The following is a 22,219-nucleotide window of genomic DNA, read 5'->3' as shown; positions in this document are numbered from 1 at the left end:
CTTTAAGAAACTCTTACCCAGAATATAAGAAGACATCTTTGTAATGGCAAAAAAAAAAAAAAAAATGGTAACAATCTAAATGTCCCTCAGCAAGAGAATAGATATATAACTCTTAGAATATTCATACACTGAAATACTTTATGTACTTGAAACAGATGACCAGATGTACCTGTCCGTTGACTGCTCTTTCATCCAGGCTTAATGTTTGTGGTAGACATTAAATGTCGTTCACCAAATACCCCATTTTTTCTCCCGGGAGCTTTTCCCAGGCACACAGCAGGGTTGTGCTTTCTAGTCCCCTTTGAAGTTAGGTAAGGCCATGTGACTTGTCTTAGACAATGAAATATGTGCAAAGTGACATGTATTACTTTTGGGGAAGAGTTTTAAGAGCCTGTGCCCAGCTTACTCTCTTCCCACTGTGGCTGTGATTTGGGAAGCACATGTCAATATGAAGCCTCTGTCACTGGGATTCCAGAGGGATACAATGAGCAGAACCTCCTGGCTGATCGTTGTTGAATACATAGGGTGAGTGAAAAAATAAATGTGTGCTGTGTTAAGCCACTGAGAGAGTAGGGGCCTGTAAGTTGGTGCAGCATAACCTGTCTACAGCGTTATGTCTCTGCTCAATTTACTGTACATCTTATACCACTTCCTTTCGTTCTCTCTTTGAAATCAAAGAATACTGCCCTTTTTCCAGGAGATAGAAGTGCCATAACTTACCTTCTAAATGTAGTCCACTTCTGTTTCTTTCCAAAGTCACAGGGAGCTTCTCTCTGAGCTCTTTCTCTGCCAGGAAACTGTCCTTACAGGTAATTTCACCAGTGTTTTTGCTTGTTGCTTTGGAATTAAGCTTCATAATCAAGGAATTCATCACCAAAAAAATTCATCCTCTCTCCCTTCTCTCCCTTCCTTTCTTCTCTGTGGGTGGCTTTACTCAGCTGCAGACAGCAAAGCAATTAGTGAAGGCATAGGAGATGAGGGCTTAAGTACAAACATGTCCAACTTTGGAAAATAAATGAGTTGCATAGAAGATATATGTAAAATTACTTTTTTCTTTTCCAGCCTACTTTTAAATTATCTGATGTAAGCTACAAACCTTGAATGTAAGTAGGTTTTGGTTAAATAGCTTAAATGTCTGAAGAAAATTATAGGTTTTTATTTTAAATGCACAAAAAAGGTCCCAGGGGACTTAAAAGGCCCTTACCTTTTATTCTCTTCTCAGTGTTTAGAGAATTTACATCATAGTGAGCATCCATCATTTTGAGGAAGTTCTTGACTTTTATAAATGAGCAGCTTGATGTAGACTTGAGTTATAGAGAGAGACTCAAAACCAGAACAGCTGGGTTTTTAAGATGCAGCAGTTCATGAACAATGGGAAGAGCATATATGTTGCAATGCACAGAATAGTAGACAAAGAAAGAAATGAATCATGGCTGAGGGCAACTGTATATTCTGAAATGGGTTTGGTACCAGCTCCTGCATCGCTTTCCTATTATGTGAGTTTCAAAATTCTGAATTTAACATGTTTCTTTAAACAGACTTTCAGAATAATCGATAAAATATCTGCAGCTTAGAAACTACTAATAAAACAAATACCTATGTACCTACCGGCTAGCTTAAGATATAGAATAAAACCAGTATTTATTAGACATAAAATCATTTAAAATCTTTTTGCTTTTTTTTTTTTTTGAGGGAGTCTCACTGTGTTATTAAGGCTGTAGTACAGTGGCATGATCTCAGCTCACTGCAACCATTCCCTCCCAGGCCCAAGCAATCCTCCCACCTCAGTAGGCCGAGTTGCTGGGACCTCAGACGTGTGCCACCATGCCTGGCTAATTCTTTGTATTTTTGGTAGAGATGGGGTTTCACCACATTGTCCTGGCTAGTCTTGAACTCCTGAACTCAAGCAATCTGCCCTCCTGAGCCTCCCAAAGTGCTGGGATTGTAGGCATGAGCCACTGTGCCTGACCCAATTAATACTTAGACCTTTTGGTGCGGGGTGGGAGGGGGAACCTTCCAAATTTTCACCTTCCCTCTTCCCAAGCTATTTTTAATTTTCTTTTTTCCTTTTTTTCTTTTGTTCTTTTTTTTTTTTTTTTTTTTTTTGAGACCAAGTCTCACTCTGTTGCCAGGCTGGAGTGCAATGGCACGATCTCTGCTCACTGCAATCTCTGCCTCCCAGCCGGGTTCAAGTAATTCTCCTGCCTCAGCCTGCCGAGTAGCTGGGACTACAGGCGTGTGCTGCCACGCCCAGCTAATTTTTGTATTTTTAGTAGATACGGGGATTCACCATGTTAGCCAGTATGGTCTCGATCTCTTGAGCTCGTGATCCGCCTGCCTCGGCCTCCCAAAGTGCTGGGATTACAGGCGTGAGCCACCGTGCCCGGCCACTATTTTTAATTTTCTGTATTAGTTTCCTAGATTCCGTTTTTAGTTTTGCATTTATGTATATAGCTCTAAACAAAGTATGTTTTAGTTTTGACTTAGTTGAAAACTTTGTGTAAATGAATACATAGCCTGTGTTTTTCTATGCCTTGCTTTTTCTTTTTTTGGAGACGAGTCTCGCTCTGTCACCCAGCCTAGAGTGCAGTGATGCGATCTTGGCTTACTGTAACCTCTGCCTCCCAGGTTCAAGCGATTCTCCTGCCTCAGCCTCCCAAGTAGCTGGGACTATAGGCACACGCCACCACGCCTGGCTAATTTTTTTTATTTTAGCAGAGATGGGTTTGCACTATGTTGGCTGGTCTCAAACTCTTGACCTCAAGTGATCTGCCCACCTCAGCCTCCCAAAGTGCTGGGATTATAGGTGTGAGCCACCATGCCCACTGGGCTTAACTTTTTTTTTTTTAAAGCTACTTGGCATGGACAATGTATTAATATCTGAAGATAATCCAAATGTTCTAATTTTTCTTTTATCATTGATTTGAGATAGCAATTAATTAATTTTGTTCTGAGCACACTATCGAGATATATTTGGCTTCTCTTATCCTGATGCCAAATCTTGTTTTTGGATTCACAGTTCCCATGGAGAACATTGCAACAATTGCTGATTGTGCCAGCGTGATTGAAGGAGTCAGTCGGAGCCGAAATGCCTTGCTGAATGGGGACACTAAGAATTATGATTGGGATTCTGGCTACACATGTCACCAGCTAGGAAGTGGTGCGATTGTGGTTCAGCTAGCACAGCCATACATGATTGGGTCAATACGGTAAGAAGATTCCTCCTCATTCATAAGTTTTAAAATGGAAGATACACATATAGATCGTATTTTGGTAAAATGATAATCCTAATAACTTCAGTGAAGACATTCTACTGTTCTTTCTCTAAATATCAAGAAAGGAGTGGGAGCCGAAGGAAGGGACAGCAACAAGATATAGGGTGCTTGTTTGGATTTTCCGCTGGGGCAGTACACTGAAGTTAGACTCATGGAAGAACTAGACAAGAGGCTTCTCCCTGGGTGACTTATGTCCTTCTCCAGTCTCAATTTGTATTGGTTAGAGACTTATAGGATAATGTCAAGATAGTTATATAGAATGAAAAAATCATTTTCAACTTTAATGAATTACATATGAACCAAATAGATCTGAATTTGAGATCTGGTTCTGAACAATCTTAATGATCTTTGTGCCTGGGCTTTTTGTTGTTCCTTTTTGTTTTAAGAAGGGAACTTTAACCTTGCCTGTTTTATAGGATTATATAATTTTTAAATGTGAGACTGGTGATATTCCTCAGAGGATATACAGTCATGCATTGCTTAATGGCAGAGATACATTGTAAGAAATGCACTGTCAGCCAATTTTGTCATTGTGGAAACGTCATAGAGTGTCCTTACGCAAACCTAGATGGTATATAGCCTACCACACATCTAGACTAGATGATATGTCCTATTGCTCCTAGGCTACAAATCTGTACAGCATGTGACTGTACTGAAGACTGTGGGCAATTGTAACACAGTGGTAAGTATTTGTGTATCTGAACATGTCTAAACATAGAAAAGGTACAATAAAAATATAATATACAAGATAAAAAATGGTGGCTGGGCACGATGCCTCATGCCTGTAATCTCCGCACTTTGGGAGGCAGAGGTGGGTGGATCGCTTGAAAGCTCAGGAGTTTGAGACCAGCCTGGGCAACATTACAAGATCTCATCTCAATTAAAAAAAAAAAAAAGAAGATAAAAAATGGTACACCTGTGTAGGGCACTTACCATGAATGGAGCTTGCAGGACAAGAAGTTGCTCTGGGTGAGTCAGTTGGTGAGTGATGGGTGAATGTGAAGGCCTAGGACATTACTGTAGACTTGAAAACATTGTACACTTAGGCTACTACGTGTGTGTGTGTGTGTGTGTGTGTGTGTGTATGTATATTTTTTTTTAGATGGCGTCACACTCTTGTCACCCAGGCTGGAGTGCAGTGGTGTGATCTTGGCTCACTGCAACCTCTGCCTCCCAGGTTCAAGCCATTCTCTTGCCTCAGCCTCCCAAGTAGCTGGGATTATAGGTGCCTGTCACCACAGCTGGCTAATTTTTGTATTTTTAGTAGAGACGGAGTTTCATCATGTTGGCCAGGCTGATCTCGAACTCCTGACCTCAAGTGATCGGCCTGCCTCGGCCTCCCAAAGTGCTGGGATTACAGGCATGAGCCACGGCGCCCAGCCAACACTGAATTTTTTATTTTTTTTTTTTATTTTTTTTTTTTTTTTTTTTTTTTTTGGAGACGGAGTATTGCTCTGTCCGCCCCGGCTGTAGTGGCAGTGGCCGGCTCTAGCTCAATGCAAGCTCCGCCTCCTCGGTTCACGCCATTCTCTGTCTCAGCCTCCCAGTAGCTGGTACTACAGGCGCCGCCTCGTCGCCGGCTAGTTTTTTGTATTTTTAGTAGAGACGGGGTTTCACCGTATTAGCCAGGATGGTCTCGATCTCCTGACCTAATTATCCGCCCGTCTCGGCCTCGCCAAAGTGCTGGATTACAGGCTTTGAGCCACCGCGCCCGGCCGAATTTTTTAAATAAAGTAATAGTGCTACGACATTATGGTGTCACTAGGCGATAAGAATTTTTCAGCTCCATTATATCTTATGAGACAATCATAAATGCAGTTCGTCCTTGACTGAAACATCTCATGATGCAGTGCATGACTATACTTTTAGTTCAAGATTGCCATCTGGGTCTTAAGTAAGCTGCTTTTTCTTTTCTCTTCTTTTATTTTTTTAACATTCTAAGAAGATCTCCGAAGGGCTAATGAAAACATATAATGTTTATATATTTATGTATGTGTGTATATGTATATGTTTATGTGTATGTGTATGTATGCGTATATGTATATGTATATCTTAGCCCTCCTGGAGTAAAGGTGTTGGCAAGACATGACCGCCTTTCCCCCATAATGTTCCACCACATTTGCTTTGTTGTTTCCTGTTCTCATTTTAAAGTCAGTATGTATAAAGAAAGAAATAGCACAACAAATAAGGTGCTAATATTCTAATAAGCAAAGGTTTATTGACATTTAGGCTAATAGCCACAGAAGTTGATGCTGCTTGCTGGTTCCCCAGGGCACCCTAAGGAGTTGATGCTGGGTTTCTTGGAGAATTCAGACTGTGGATTCTTCATTTAAATTGTTGACCCTTTTTTATAAAGGGCCATATTACAGGCTGAGTAACATAGGCAACAAATCACAGATAGAGAAGCCTCGAGTTTGTACCACAGGCCAGATCAGCTTACTTTGTGCTTAGGAAGGGAAAGAGACAAGCCACATCAGCTACATGTACAAATAAACTTCCGTCGAATAGCAAATAACACCCCACCTTCCTTTCTCTCATCTGTATGCATCAACTAAAGTACTCGTAAACCATCTATTTAATAAGCTATTCTAGAATTTTTGTTAAAGATGATGTGAAACTTACCTCTATATTTTCCATTACAATCTATCCCTTTTTACTTTAAAAATCTGGAAAACAGTTGTCTTTCTTTTGTCTTCTGGCACTCCTGATAGCCTCCACAATTTCTTGAAGATTACCAATCGTGTCTCTGAGATTACATCTGCAATTTCTTTCAGCAGGCTCGGGGTGTAACTCATCTGAGTCAGGAGACTTGAAATCATTTAAATTGACTAGATACTCTCTTTCACTTCACCTATTTGGGACTTCAATTTTCTCTTTATTATGTTTGTTCTGACATTTCTAATTTGAAGACCAGTCTCCTTGCCAATGAAGATTGAAGCAAACGGGAAGTTTAGTAGCTCTGCCCACTCTCTTTTAATGTTCTCCATTTTCCATTTGCTTCCCCGGTACCCCACACTTCCCTCTCCACCACTGCCACCATCTAACAGTGTTCTATGCACATCTCAAACCAAGATGTCTAAAATGGAATTCCATTATCCTTCCCTCCCTGGTCAAGTCACGTTATGTCAGGATTCCCCATCTCATTCAGTGGCACCATCCATTTGTCCCTTACTTGAGCCAAAAACTTGGGAATCTTTCTGATTTCCTTCCTCTCCTTCACCCTGCTCTCTCATCCAGTCAGACATAAAGTTCTTTCAGTATGGCCTAAACATCTCACAAATCCTTGCCCTCTTCTGTGTCCCACCACATCACCATAGTTGCACAATATTTGTTTCACTTTTCTACCCAATCTTCCAGACCTCCATTGGGCCCCCCCACTTCCCCACCCACAGCCATCCCTCCTACACATCCTTCTCTCAGAGGATTCTTGGTTAATACTTGCCTTCAGGAGAAAGTTCAGACTAAGGCATTTTAAGAACTATCTGACTTACCTCTGTCTGTACAGCCTTGTGTCCTGCGTCCGCACCCCTTCCCGCCCTCCCCAACCCTGTACTACTCTGGACTCTGTCACAGCCTATCCAGTGATTAAAAGCATTGCACATGGGTCCTGCCCTCTCTTACCCTCTTACCTCCACTTCTTTGATTGTGCCGACATCATTGTTTGCATCTCTCACTACCTTCTCATTACCTCCTTTTTTCCCTGGCTCTTTTTTTTATTCCCCCTTTTGGGCTCCACTCCTTTGGGAATTCTTTACTAACCATCCATTATCTCCTGAACTTATTGATAGATCCCTCTTCAGTAATCACATATATTTTGTATACAGTTTCTTTTGGAGCGTTTGTAATGTAAATGTTCACTTGCTGCCTCCTCCCAGCCATACCTGATACATAAAAGCCTGTGGCAACTCAGAATATGCTTCCCTTGAAAGATTCAGTGTACTGATGAGGTAGTCTATCAAGAAAGAAGGGGAAGTTGTGGGGGGTACAGTAGGAAATCTAGAATCTTAAATCTAGTGTGGACTGCATGAGGTTGTTATCAGGGTGACAACTCAGAGAGACAAACAGGCTCTTCATGTGGCAAGGCCACCTTGGCCTCTAGCTCTACCCAAAGAATCAGAGATGTTGAATCTGACTCCAGAAAAGGCTGTCACTGGGGTCTAAGGCAAGAGAGAATAGTGCCCATTTGGGTTTTTTTTTTAATGTGGTATAAAAGTGGTTCTCCCAAACAATTTTTCTTTTCCTGACTCAGAGCGGGGATGATGAGCATGAACACACCAAAGGCAGAATTGTGTATCTCAGCACAGTATGAAGCCTCCAACTTCCTTAAGCCTTCCTTTTTTTTTTTTTTTCCCAGTAAAAAAAATCCATGTAATTGAAGCTCTGTATAACTGGCTGAGCCTTCAAAGAGACACGTCTCTGTGAAACTAACGTTATGTTGTCAGGAACTGCATTTGCCTCTTCTGTGACATTATTAAGAGGAAAAGGAGAGAGATTTATTAGCCACCAATGCTTGTGGACAATGCTGGAGATCTTGGCAGGCTGCAGTTAGCGACAGTTGATGTGGCCAGATAGACATTTATTGACAGGAAACTAGATGAGTAGTACCCCTTCATAGGGATGAGTAATTGACCAATGACAGGTTGATTAGTCAGTGACATTTGACCCACAGCTTCTATTGCTTGTGATGACTGACTTGCTTTCCTAGACATTGTATCTGAAGAAACCCAGTGATTCTGAATCAACCCCAGAGGGAGAGTATTACAGAGCCCAGTGACTTAACAGTTTCCCTATCTAGGAGGGAGGGAATCTGGAAATCCTGGAAACCCTCTCTTACCCTGGCTGAGGTAGGGCACAATCAGTGATATATTGGTTTTAAATATTCAGGTTCCTTTATATTTGGTGACTACAAAGGCAACGGTCTCAAACATGATGGTGTGATCATGGCTCATTGCAGCCTTGACCTCCTGGACTCAAGCAATCCTCCCACTTCAGCCTCTTAAGCAGCTGGAACCACAGGCATGCACCTCCACACCTGACTGGTTTATAAATTTTTTTTGTAGAGACAAGGTCTTGCTTTGTTGCCTAGGCTGGTCTCGAATTCCTGGGCTCAAGTGATCCTACTGACTTAGTCCTCCCAAAGTGTTGGGATTATAGGCGTAAGCCACTGCACCTGGCCAAACATGAATTATCTTGGTCACTGCATTTGCTATTGCTAAGTGAAGGACGTAATTGCTTTGTGAATAAGGATTTCTTTTGTTTGGCTGTTTTCATCCCCAGGAGCCATTTCTTCCTTTTCTGAGAGTTTACCCTGTAGTTGGGTAGGCAAGTAGAGCCTTCTTTCTTGACAGAAAATGTTTGGACCTAACTAAGCATGGTCAGTGGCTGTCTGATCCTCTTAGTGAGTCAGATACCAATATCCTGTGGTATACTAGAGAGGGTGGACTCCATACATGATCTCTGACCCTCTCGCTATACCAGCATTTTCGTTGATTCATTCAACAAAAATTACTAAGCCTCTTACTATGTGCTAGGCACTATCATAGGCACTGAGGATACAGCACTGAATAAACAAAATAAACATTGGTGGCCCCATGGAACTGACATTCTAGTGGGGTTGAGGGGAGATAACAAACAAATGCTATTTGTAACATGGCTGATATTTAGAAGTGCCGTGGGGAAATCGGGAGGAAAAACCAGGTTGGAGACGCAATCCAGTTTTAGATTGGGTGGTCAGGAAGGCCTCACTGAGAAGGGTGAAGTGTGAGCAGATCTCGAAGAATGGGGAGAGTAAGCCCTCTGGGGATGAGCATCACAGGCAGTGCCAAGCCCTGGAGTGGAGCTCGCCTGGCAGGCCACAGGAACAGCTAGGAGGCCAGTGTGGCTGGAGCAGGAGGGAGGGAAGAGCATGGCCAGCCGGGTGATAGCTTTGAGAGGTGTCAGCCTGAGATGTTTGCATCCCACCCCCCCGCCACCACCCCCGTTTCAGTGTTTCTTCAGCGCCATCAGAGCAGAGGAGGGGCAGGGATGGGGAGGCCCTCATAAAGCCACTTTCTCTGCTCCTGACCTTCCTTGACCCAATCTGCTCCTAGAAAAGCAGCAGCAGGAGGTGCCCTAACTTTTACCATTTCACAGGAAGCTCTCTCATCTCTTGAATTTCTTTCTCATTTCCAACGTAGCACAGCAGGGAAATAAAGGGGTTTGTCCTTGGTGTTGCTAGGTTTACAAGCACAGCAAAAGTTACTCATTTTATTTCCAAGAAAAGAGAGAGAAATTACCTGAAATGTGCCTTAAAAGTGGATAATTGAGTAGTAATTATATCATTTTCATGCCATTTTAAAAACATTAAAATTTAAATAACAGGAAATCTTCAGAGGCTTGACCACATAAAAAGACCAGAGTCGAGTCATAATAACTAACCAAATCCACCTAATGTCTTAGTTTATAGTCCCTCTGTCGCCTTAGTTTAGGACTTATTATCTTTCTACTTGCTAATTGTGATATCCTTTTTAGTGTTTTCAGGCTAGTATGAGAACTCACATATGCTATGCATTAAGTATACCTATCATCCAGTCTTTTCCAGCTAATGACAGCACTTTGTTGAAACCCAAATTTATATAATTATAAGACAGTCAATTAAATTAACAATTTTTACATTGACTTGAATGATGTTTTTGCAATTGATATGTGCAATCGTGTAAGTGAAATACCCAAAATCTTTTAAATAACAAACCTAATAGTAAGTACGTAGGCTGTCAAAAGATAAGACTGTGTAGATAGATGCAGCTAAATAAACTCATTGTCTCTCTGGGTGTTATGAGTATTAAGAAGTTAATGACACAAAAATATTTGGAGTTATTCAATTTGAAAATGTTATATAAATGCAGTATGTTAGGACAAAAGATGTCTAGCCCAAAGTAGGTTCTTGATGGGTATTCATAATCTCTTTAGTCTGTGGGGTGACGCTCTTTTTGTTTTGCAGAAGGAAAAAACAATTCTACCACTTTAAAAAGTTAATCTGGCACATAATGTCTGAATCACAAATCAGTTTATGCCTTGTAGTTATTAAGTAGATAAAAAGAAGTAATAGCGAATTGATCCTAAAAAAAAAAAAAAAGGAATTACATATGCCACTGTGGTCCTCATTCATCTGGTATATTTTTCTTCCTCTGTGAACTGTCAAGCCCATGCCGAGTCCAATTGTCCTTTCACTATTGTGTGGCTACAACCAACTCTAGATCATCTATTCAGTTTGTAAATTACCTTGACCTCCTTTAGACTGCTATTTTTTCTTCTTCCTGCTGCTTACCACCCTGCCTAACTGTTGCTCATCCACTTCCCTCCAGAAGGATAAGCACAGAAAAGAAAAAGGAGAGGAACTGCAAAAAATGCCATTTTTTTCCTACTTAATAGCCAAATGAAGGCTTAGTTGATAAGGGTGGGTAGAGGAATTGGGGCTAATGACTCAAATAATGTTTTGTAATTATTTGAGTATTTCCTACATCTGTGCTGCCCTCAATCTCTAGTAGGACCATGGATAATCTCATGTTGAAGATAGTGATTTTTTTAATATTGTGATGGGCTTAAGTCTTTGCAGCAGTTTCCAAATGCGTAGTATGGTTCTCTGTGCTGTGAGTACTCAATAAACACTCATTGACTAAACTGACAACATAGATGCTAGTGCAACTAAAGGGAGTTCTATCTATCAACTAAATTGGACATCATATTTGCTCAGTGTGTCTCATCTAAGTGTATGTGAGGAAACTGCTAAAGATCTGGCATCTCCAGCAAATGACTGAGATTGAGCTCTGGAGTTAGGCTTTGACATTAGCACAGGCGATGACATTAGCACAGGTAAGAATGCTTGCCTCACTTGTTCCATGCCGCTTCCATTTCATTCTGTCTGAGTACTGCACAGGCAAGCAGTACATCTGTTTACATTAAGACAGCCTTCTTTGCAACCTAGAGAGCTAGAAATTTCCTTTTTATAGTCTGAAGAATACAGCAAACATCTAAATATATGACTCTTCTGGCTTGGATTAAGATTGCCTATCATTCTAGTCAAAATTGGAAAGATATTTTACAAAATTTGCTTCATATCAGTCATGCTGAATATCGTCTGTCACAGCCCTGAACCAAGGAATTCTTCCTTGTCTCGCTGATCCATGATTTATTACTAAGTGTTGTTTCTCTCTGAGCCTATCTGCATCACACTAAAGTCTTTTTTTATCACCCTCAGACCTCAGAGCTCTGGTTCCCAGAAAAATCATAGAGCAAATAATTTTATCTATGGTTCCCAGTAGGTGCTGAAGTCTGAATTGTGTGAAAGCTTAGAGGGCCAGAAATCCTGGATCCTGGAAACAGACAGCAGGATAGTTTGGGGGCATGGTAAATATGCCTCAGCCAGTTTCATCCTAGAGGTATTTCAAGACCAGAAATTATTGCTATGGCAACTAAGTTGTGTGGTAAAAATACAGGAGGGGCACTAGAATTCAGATGTTCTTTGGAAAAACAGGAAAAGTTAAATGCCAAAATATATATATATATATATGTTTGTGTGTTCATGTGTGTGATTTACCTCACATGTCAACCATTTACTTCTGTTGAGTGATTGGAGAACTTGGCAAGTAGTCATCATAAGATATAGCTGGATATATGAAAAGAATCCTTTTAGCTTTCCAAGATTTTAACCCGTCTAGAAGACATTTTTACAGAGGATTTCGGCCCCATCTGACCCATTATTTCATGCACATGTGTATTTAATAATTATCTAGACTTGTTAAGAACTCTTTAAAACAAATACTTCACCAGTAGTGATTTCAGCAATCATTTTAAAAACCAGAATTATTCACCTTGGAAAACGAAATGAGTAGAAAGCATCAGCCTCCTCCTTCTGTGGCAGATGTTTTACATGCTGCTGCCCCAGGATAGGCCACACGGGGTCACAGAAATGCAGCTAGTCTCATGAGGGCTAACAGAAGCATAGGACTTTGAGCAAACTGAAATTTCTACACATTTTAATACATCAAGTTGCTTTAATATAGCTTTTGAGTATTAAATGAATAAAGCTATTCTGAAAAAACTGATGAAGGGTCACAGTCATTTAAGGTTAATTCTTGAATTAATTCAAAGCAGTAATCTACCTTTGAAAATCTTCGTATTCTTTCCCCAAGTACGCTTACATCAGAGACTCTTTTCCCAGGAGCCCAATTTTGTCACTTTGTTCAGATACATTTGGTACATCTTGATAGCACCTGATGTCAGCATATCTCTCTTTTTAAAAAGCTTAGCCCTTTGTACATTGGTAACCACAGAGGCACTTGACCAACACATACTTGTATATCTACTTAAGAACAAGCAGAAGCACTGAGACCAAGAAAAACTCTTCCACCTCCTCTTCTTGCCTCTCCTCTCTGTCCACCTCCATTTCTGCATTCTTCTTCTAGGAAAGATGATTATGATGACACGCTGGTTGGTGCCCGTCAAGGACTCCTTTCAGCAACTTTCCTGGACACTCAGGGTCTTAGCTCTAGCTGAGGAATCATTATTTGCCTGCTGCATTGCCTCTTTCAGCAATGTATCAGATTCAGTATAAGGGGGATTGGTTACATAGATAAACGCAGAGGATGCTTTTACTTCTCCCTGGATTTACTTTCCTTGCTGCCCTTAAGACTTAATGGTCAGGATCTTCTTTCTTCCTTTTACCTTACTATGCCTGAAATCATATCCCTCAATGGTTTTGATATTACCTGCCTTGCCACATTATTCTTTTACTGTAACCAAACACCAGCCGAGAGTCTTTAGACCTTCTGTACAGTTTAATGTTTAGAAATGGCTAATGGTTCTTTTAGTTGCCATGTCTTAACAGTGGTTCTGGAGCTTTAGCTGCTCTCACTGTCTTCATTTACAAGATGAAGACATTAAAGCATAGTTTGAGTTTCATCCCTTTCTCTCCATCAGGAGTAGGACAGCACAACCCATGGTAAAACTCCAGCTCCAAAGATTCTAATTTGTTTCATGATCCTGCAGAACCTCCTATAGCCTTAAAAAGAAAGTGAGAGGAGCCATTACATCTTATGGTTCAATCCACCCTTGTTTTCTGTGGTCATAAGTTATAGAAACTGCCATTATATGTTGCAACTAAGATTTTACATTTGTTTTACTAGCAGTCATTTGCTCCAAAGGAGCTTGCATTTGGCCGCAAATAACATAATAATCTCATTGAGGAAGACTTTTTTTTTTCAGTTTTATTTTTTGTTTTGTTTGTTTTTGTGTCACATAACAGAAAGTCCACAGGGGCATGTCTGCCCGTATTGGTTCTGCAATTCAGTGATCTCTACAATTTTCTTGGTCTTTTCCATTTGTATTTTGCCCCCGAGAAACAAGATAGGGATGACAGTTTTAGCTACCATGTCTGTGTTTAGGCAGGAAAAAGAAGGACAAAAGGATACAAGGATAAAAGTCTACCAGCCAAGTTTGTTCCTTTTTTGTTAGGAAAATCCAAAGCTTTATTTGAAGCTCTACCCAGCCAACTTTCACTTAGAATTATTAGGTAGAACTATGTTATATGGTCAGCCCTAGCAAGGTTGGCTAAGAAACTGAGGGTCATGGTAAGGGGGTTGGCTTATCTCGCCAACAGCTCTGCCACAGAACACTGCCTCCCGCTTGACATTTCACATGTGCTTTGGAATTTTAACACATCTCCATATTTCATGTGTTCTGTTTATTTTTTAAAACTACTTTATTGAAATATAATTCACATGCCATATAATTCACCCATTTAAAGTATGTAATTCACTGGGGGCTTTTTCCCATTTATTTTTAAAAGCTTCCCTTAGAGTCCACAGCTTCTGGATGTATCTAAAACAGTACTATAATAATAATATTTTCTGTTATTCTCAGCTTCAGAAATGTTCTGTAGCTGGCCGGGCGTAGTGGCTCACGCCTGTAATCCCAGCACTTTGGAAGGCCAAGGTGGGCGGATTGCCTGATGTCAGGAGTTCAAGACCAGCCTGGCCAACATGGTGAAACCTTGTCTCTACTAAAAATACAAAAATTAGCCAGGCATGGTGGTGGGTGCCTGTAATCCCAGCTACTCAGGAGGCTGAGGCAAGAGAATCGCTTGAGCACAGGAGGCAGAGGTTGCAATAAGCCGAGATCGCGCCACTGCACTCTAGCCTGGATGACAGAGTGAGACTCCATCTCAAAAAACTAAAAAATAAAAAGTTCTGTAAATAAAAGCCTGTGTCTGCTTATTGCACAATTCTGACCCAAAATGAGAGGCTTCATTGATTATATATGTTTGGTTTCATATTCATGACACTTACTTCTTAGAAAAACTTCAAGTTTCTGTTGTAAACACTTAATATACTGACTTTCTATAACTGGTCTCCTGTGCTTTGCCAGCATAGTGATAATTCATGCCGCGATGAAATTTGGGAGGCAGGGCAAGATCACCAGTACCTCCTGATTGATCAAAATCAGAAGAAATTTTATTTGGTTTCGTTTTACTTTAGTAAAATATATTTATCATATCCAAACTCTTATCTAAATTGTCAGTTTACATGGAGTCTGTTAACCAGATGTGTTTGGTCAACCAAAGCAGAGTTGACTATTCTTGTATACATACAAAATTCCAATATCAGAAATTTCACTGCATATCTATATTATTTTGTAGTGACAGATTAATTATATCAAAAGTCCTGCTAGAGATGGTATTTTCAGTCTTTAAGATCTGGAGTTGAAAAAGTCAAGTCTGTTTGCCTTGGAATGAAGTGATAGATTTTTTTTAAAAAAAGACCTCTTACTTTCAAAGAAGATACAGGCAGAGACTGTCGTACTACCTCCAGTCTTTTCCTTTTCTAACTTCTTGGTTAATGTGGTTGGTTTTTTGGTAGGATTATAATGAGTATTTCTGACTTTGGGGACATTTGAAACAAGAAGTACAGTCCGTGGGAGGGTAATTATAGCAATATGACAATTTTAAATCTTGGGAGAAGAAGTACAAATACACTCTGCTTTTCCTTCCACCATTTCTTCATGCCTTCCCCTATATCCATCTTCACTCCTTCCTAAAACTGGTCAAGAAGATGATCAGATTAGTTTGTTTGCAGCACTCAGAGTAGGCTCAGAATAGTTCAGTGGAATCACTTGTGTCTTTGGTCTCCCACTGGGCCCTAAGAGGCATGAGCTAGGACCACTACAACCTAGAAGGAGGCCCTGCCTTCCCGCTTTGTACTTCCCTCTCCTCCATCTCTCCTGACTCTTCTCCTTTATTCTGTTCTTTACAACAAAGTGGTAAGCAGATCCATCCTTTTCTCTCCTTGGATACCCTTAGTTTCTCTTTCCTAGGGCAGTAAGGGTAAGAATCTTTAATGAAACCAATTTCTAACTCAGCTCAGTGGCAGCTCAGTGCTAGGCAGTGCGGGGGCAATGGTCTCCTTATATTTACTCTGATTCTCTGGCATGGTCATCCCATTTTATCTGTGCTTTTGCTTTCTGTGGTTTTAGTTACCTGCAGTCAACTGTGGTGTAGAGTATTATATGGAAAATTCCAGAAGTAAACAATTGAAAAGTTTTAAATTGCATGTCATTATCTTTACTTTTGAATTGCATGACTGTGTGATGAGATTTCACACTGACCTGCTCCATCCTGACTGGAATGTGAAGCATCCCCTTGTCTGACATGTGCAGCTGGACAGTAGTACAGCATATCCAGCCAGGAGTCACTTAGTAGCCATCTCAGTTATCAGATTCAAAAAACATAATATACAGTACGTAGGGTTGTATACTATCTGTGGATTCAGCCATCCACTGGGGGTCTTGGAATGTACCCCACATGGATAAAAGGACATTACTGTACTACAGAGTGTACTGGGTTGATTCTTCCTTACATTATCGTGGTAAGAACCAAGAATAAGCTTTGGATGTTGACAAAGGGACAGAGAAGACCTCCTGACTTGCTTTGGTTTGAAGCTGTTCAGGCATAAGCAACTTGGGAACAGGGAGTGCTCCATGTCCTATACCCTTTGCATTAGGGTTTTGGGCCAAAAATTGTACACGTACCAACAATAAAGTATCCCCTTTGCTTCTCATTTGCTGGAACTTTCCTTGGCATATACTTACCTCAAGAACCTTGTGAGAAGGGTTGGTTGGAATCTAGAACAATAGCTCTAATTCCATTAGACAATTATATACCATTTAATTGTCCTCTGATGTCCAATACAAACCTCTTGTCATTTCTTTTCCTGATATCTGACCTTTCTGTATTCCTCTCCTCTCTGAGGTTAAGAGATAATAAAGAACATATAATCAAGTACTGTTTTTATTAGAAAGTTCATAGTAACCCTGTTAGAAATAGATAAAACATCATCTATAAAGAATTGTTTGAGAATTGGTGGTAACCAGATAAATAATATCTTGTTGATAACAGCCCTACTAGTAAAATAGGAAAATGGCTTTGTCACGATCGTGTTCACTGTAGTGAGATTTTAGCTGTATACATTAGACTCAGAGACAAGCAGAAAATTCATGGAGATTAGTTGCATCTATTTGGGAAGAACGTGTTAAACAGAGTCATCCATTGAAAATTGGTTTCATTAAACAGTCTAAATGAGTAGTTCTGTTAAAATGCCAAGTACTATAAGGTTTTTATTGTTCTGTGGTCAGAGACTGCCCTGGCCAGCTATCTTGTAAAATGCTTTTTATAATCACAATAGACAGAGCTGGCAACAGGATAGATCTGTACAAATCCATTTTCTCCTGGTGACCAACAAACAACTCAGCACTGTGTACTTAATTGGTGTGTTTTAGTCTATAGTGTCATCTTCCTCTATAACTGATGTATTATTATTTTATTACTGTCATATTAACTGCCTTGTCAATGACTATAAAACTTTATTTTTTGACATATTGTTTATTGACTTTAAATGTATCTGTAATTTCTTCACCCTACCCTACTGCTTCCATCCCCTTTAGTAGGGATCTAGAGGGTAGTGGTCAATGACTATCTTATCAGTTTGAGAATGTAGCTCGTGGGTACTTTATCAGTTCAGGGCGTAAGGAGGGTTTGGGAATGGGAATGGTTTTCATTTTTAATTGGAGCTGCTGCTGCTGCTGCTCCCCCGCCCCCCAACATTTTCTTTGTAGTTCTTTTAGGAGAAATACCAGAAATTTAGGGTGAAAGGCAAGCCAAGAATTGCCACTGCAGTTGTCACAGTAACAAAAATGAGATTGTGACTACAGCACAATCTAAAAGTTCCATGTAGAATTCACTGCATTAAAATCTATTGAAACAACAGAAGAAAGAGACTTTAGACATTTCTAGGCTAAGCTCAGCCTTAAACTGCATCTTCATTTCTTACCTTGGTGCCATAACTCTTTACTGCTCAAATAGAACAGCTTTAGTTTTCTGTCTGTGCCTGGGGTTGGTAAAGTTTTTCTATAAAGGGATAAGTAGTAGATATTTTAGGTTTTGCAGGCCATACAGTCTCTGTGGTGCAACTATTCAACCCTGCTGAGGGGCATGGCTGTGTTCCAATAAAACTTTATTTACAAAAAATAGGCATCCATAGGCTGTGACTTACCAATGTCTAATCCATTCAGCTCCTTTCCTCACTAACATTTCTGGCCCAGACAGGTAAAAGTGAAGAGTTAGGGAAGTTCATTTGCCCCTCATGGTTTCAAAAGAATGTGAAGAAGAATAATAAGCCTGTTATTGAAAGGTAGGAATATTAAAAATCAGCATTTAGTTTGGGGACAAGATACAATACCATGACCACTGGGTTTTTCCTACTGTTTTGTTATTGAATGAGCCTTGTGGGCTGCCACAAGGAGGGGCCAATAGGAAGTCCTTGCAGATGAGGCTTCAGTCCCCAACTCTGACCTCAGAAGAGCAGTTCTACTTTTATCTGTTTTAGATATGGAGATTCTGCCAGGATGTTGTTTGTAAAAGAGATTCTGCTGCTAAAGAATATTTTTTAAAATATTGTTTTATATTTCTTTGCAAGTTGTATAATGCCTCTTTATAATGGATACTTCATAAAACTGCCAAAGATTTATCATATATCATATACTTTGTAATTAAAAGGGAAAAATAGACTTGAAAAAGGAATCGCAAATCACGTACACTAAAATCCATCTCCCTCCTTTCCCGTCTCCCCCTGCCACCCCCTTCCCAGATTGTAAATCTGAGAGGATACAGCTGTGGAGCAAGACAGAGGCGGAGTTGGGACTCCTGCCTCCTATCTGATGCCACTGCCATTCATTACACATTCCAAGGAATTGTGGACAGGAGCCTTGTCCATCAGAGGCTCAAGGAGAGTCCTTGGAACCCTTTGTCGTCCTAATAGGCTAAGGAGGCCGGGCGCGGTGGCTCAAGCCTGTAATCCCAGCACTTTGGGAGGCCGAGACGGGTGGATCACGAGGTCAGGAGATCGAGACCATCATGGCTAACACGGAGAAACCCCGTCTCTACTTAAAAAATACAAAAAAACTAGCCAGGCGAAGTGGCGGGCGCCTGTAGTCCCAGCTACTCGGGAGGCTGAGGCAGGAGAATGGTGTAAACCTGGGAGGCGGAGCTTGCAGTGAGCTGAGATCCGGCCACTGCACTCCAGCCTGGGCGGCAGAGCGAGACTCTGTCTCAAAAAAAAAAAAAAAAAAAAAAAAAATAGGCTAAGGAAATAACTAGTAACTTCACTGATTTCCTCTTATCTGCTCATGCTACCTCTTCCCTTTGGCTGCTAGGAGCCTCCAAGCTCCTCAGTTCCCCCCAGGCTACTCCTGTGTATCCTTTGCACACAGTTCCAGCACCAGCTTTTTGGAGGTTACCTCAGGGATATTTCCCAACCCCTGACACCCAAACAGTCTCATGTGTGACTCAGATAGGCTGGGGTCCTCTTCTGCTCTACTGCAGAAATATCAATGCTGGCTCTTGGGGATCCAGTGCCAGAGTGGGAGGATCCTGAGAAATCTGAGATCTCACCCACCTTTAGCATGATTTCTTTCCTGGCTTGTGAAAATTCCTGATCTTTTTTGTCTATACCTTCCTGAATGGGAGTCAGGGCAGTGATACAGAGAGGTAGTGGGGGGCGGGGGGTGCTTGCATGAGCATTGGATGCCTGCATGGCACTGAGGACTGTGTTCTCAGGATGCCCATGTAGGTCCTATCAGCCAAAATTAGAAGGAAGTTAAAAGGGGTCCAGAAATAGGATTATAAGGCATAGGATTATAAGGCATAAATGTTTGTTCTTGATGAGGAAGAGTGAACCGGCTGAACAAAAGAAACAGTTGAATTTGCAGAGTGCAATATTCTAATGAAGCCTCATGCTCTGCTTGAGTCAATGTCGCAAGGTCTAGCTGCAGCAGGGCCTTAGCTAGATAGGAGTGATTTATTCATCTCTGCTTCCATCACTCAGATTTCCTTCTCTCAGTCATCCAGTGTCTATCATCGGAAAGCCTGGTTTCTGTAGAGGAGTTTACCCTAGTAGCTTGCCTGGAATACATTTTGAAGGATTAGTGTACATGGCACGGAGACTGGCCTCTGTGCCCAGTACACTCTGGTGAATATTCATGTCGGCACCTGGGAGGGTTATTTCTAGAAAGGCAATTCTTGCAGAATACATTCCAAAGAGGGAATGCTTTTCCTGTCTGATGTTCCCTCAACCAAACAAATGTGGAAGAGGGGAAGCTACTCTGCAGTTCTGGGGAGCATTCATGAGACAGAAACAACATCCTCACATCTTCTGCAACAGTGGGGAGACCTGCAGACCCTCCCTTTGCAGAGCCTTTGCCTGGGCCTCCTGTTCAGTATAGGTGATCGCAGGGAAAAGAAAAAAAAAAAGCAACTGCCCATTTAGCCTTTGGTCCTAAAACCCACACCAGTTTGGCTTAATTACAGCTGTTCAGCAGTTAGGAAAGCTAGTGTTATTAATGTTCAGCTGAAAACGTTTCAATTAAAACTTGTGATCCCAGCTTTGAAGACCTGGATCAAGAAAACTATACTGAGTGGCCAGTGATCAAAAGAATTGCACTGAAAAACTTAATGAGCCATTTTTCCCTCTAGCTATTACAAAAAAAATACATAAAATTTGCTTTATTTTTCTGGCTTCTCACCATTCTTCAAAAGATTTATCACACAGTTACATATTAAATTGATTAATTATCTTTTGTTTATAAGAATTTATAGTTGGTAGTTAGGATTTTCACCTTTATATACTGGTGGAGATGTTGCTATTATTTTTCTCATTAATGCTGTCTTTTTTAATGGTAAGTCATGTACCACATAGAGAATTATGATTTATCACACACCTCAGCTTTCAAACAGGATAATGTACTTATTCTAAGTGTTTAAATTGTATAGCACTTGCAACTTATTATAGTTTTCTTTTGTGTTTTAGAGGGTAGTTGTTTTCATGTGAGAGCCTTCACAAACTATTTCATGAAAGAAGTCCATTAGAGAAGGGACTAACAGGGAGGGAATTCCAGAACAAGGAGATAGAAAGACAGACAGCATTTCATTGTCCATGACCCAGTGGAATAAACAGATTTGGGAATGCCGTGAGAGGAGGGCAGTAGTAACTTCGCTGAGTGAGAACCTGAGGGAGGAACGAGTCGCAGCTCACACTGGTGGTAAGGCTGAAGGAGGTCTGAATTGGATAGGCAAGTGTTTTAAAATCATTTCTATCAAGAGCTCAAGACTTTGTAGATTGTGTTCTGTGGGGAAAAGAAGATGATTTAAAGCTGGAGCAAAGGTTGAAACCCAGATCTGATTTGGGTGAAAAGGTCAGTCTGATAAGAAAGGGAAAGAGGTGTGGGAAAATAGTACTGGTTGTGTTAAGGGAGACCAGGGAAGAGATTTGGTAAGAACAAAAATGGAGAGATTACATGATTGAATAGGAAGAGATTTGCCAGGTCGTTCATCCCTGCTGGAACATCCTCCTGACTGTAATGTTCAGAGTTGAGCCTTCCCACCTGTTTGCCGTTCCTTTCTTTCCCTTTGTCACCAGGTCAAGAGAATACAAAGATCTGCATGTAGCTAAATTATGAGTTTTCCCATAGACACAGATTCTTGTGAAAACTTGACCCAAGGGAGCCGGGCGCGGTGGCTCACGCCTGTAATCCCAGCAATTTGGGAGGCCGAGGCGGGCAGATCACGAGGTCAGGAGATCGAGACCATCCTGGCTAACACAGTGAAACCCCGTCTCTACTAAAAAAAAAATACAAAAAATTAGCCAGGTGCGGTGGCGGGCACTTGTAGTTCCAGCTACTCGGGAGGCTGAGGCAGGAGAATGGTGTGAACCCGGGAGGCGGAGCTTGCAGTGAGCCAGGATTGCGCTGCTGCAACCCAGCCTGGGCAACAGAGTGAGACTCCGTCTCAAAATAGAATAAAATAAAATAAAATGAGAAGAAAGAAAAAGAAAACTCGACCCAAAGGAATAGGAAGGAGCCATGACACTTACTAAATTTCCCTTTGGCGCTGCTTCTTTGGTGCGTTGTAGGCCATGCATGCGGGCACATATTAGCATGTGGTCAGAGGATGGGCAGGAGAATAAGCTCAGTGGATGAAATAGCAGTCAGAATGGATATTTTTCATAAACTTTAACTTATGTGAGACTCTCCAAAATGGTGTTGGGACTAGGGGTGAAGAACTGGCTGGGGGAGGTTATTTTTGCATTGAAACATAATTCAGTCTATAGAACACTGAAGATACTGTACAGGAATAAGTGACCTGAGTTTTTTGAGGAGTGATATATCTATAGTTGCCTCTCTGCCTCTCCTCTTTCCATCATAAGTCGCCTCTTCTGCTCCCCATTTCTCCTTCGGTTTTTTTTTTTTTTTTTTTCCTGAGACCGAGTCTGGGTCTGTCGCCCAGGCTGAAGTGCAGTGGCGCGATCTCGGCTCACTGCAAGCTCCGCTTCCTGGGTTCATGCCATTCTCCTGCCTCAGCC

The 22,219-nt window shown here is 41.1% G+C and overlaps 1 protein-coding gene across 1 annotated transcript in view; it reads left to right on the top strand.

Annotated features, from left to right (window-relative positions):
• BTBD9 (BTB domain containing 9) overlaps positions 1–22,219 on the top strand; it is a 487,969-nt gene that overhangs the window by 362,866 nt on the left and 102,884 nt on the right. Inside the window, exon 8 of the mRNA XM_010389718.2 lies at positions 3,020–3,209. Coding sequence (XP_010388020.1) covers positions 3,020–3,209 — 190 coding nt within the window. The remainder of the gene's footprint in view (positions 1–3,019; positions 3,210–22,219) is intronic.

This window comes from Rhinopithecus roxellana, chromosome 4 (assembly GCF_007565055.1).
Source record: "Rhinopithecus roxellana isolate Shanxi Qingling chromosome 4, ASM756505v1, whole genome shotgun sequence".
NCBI classification, from domain to species: Eukaryota; Metazoa; Chordata; class Mammalia; order Primates; family Cercopithecidae; genus Rhinopithecus; species Rhinopithecus roxellana.
This window is presented reverse-complemented; position numbering and strand designations above follow the sequence as displayed.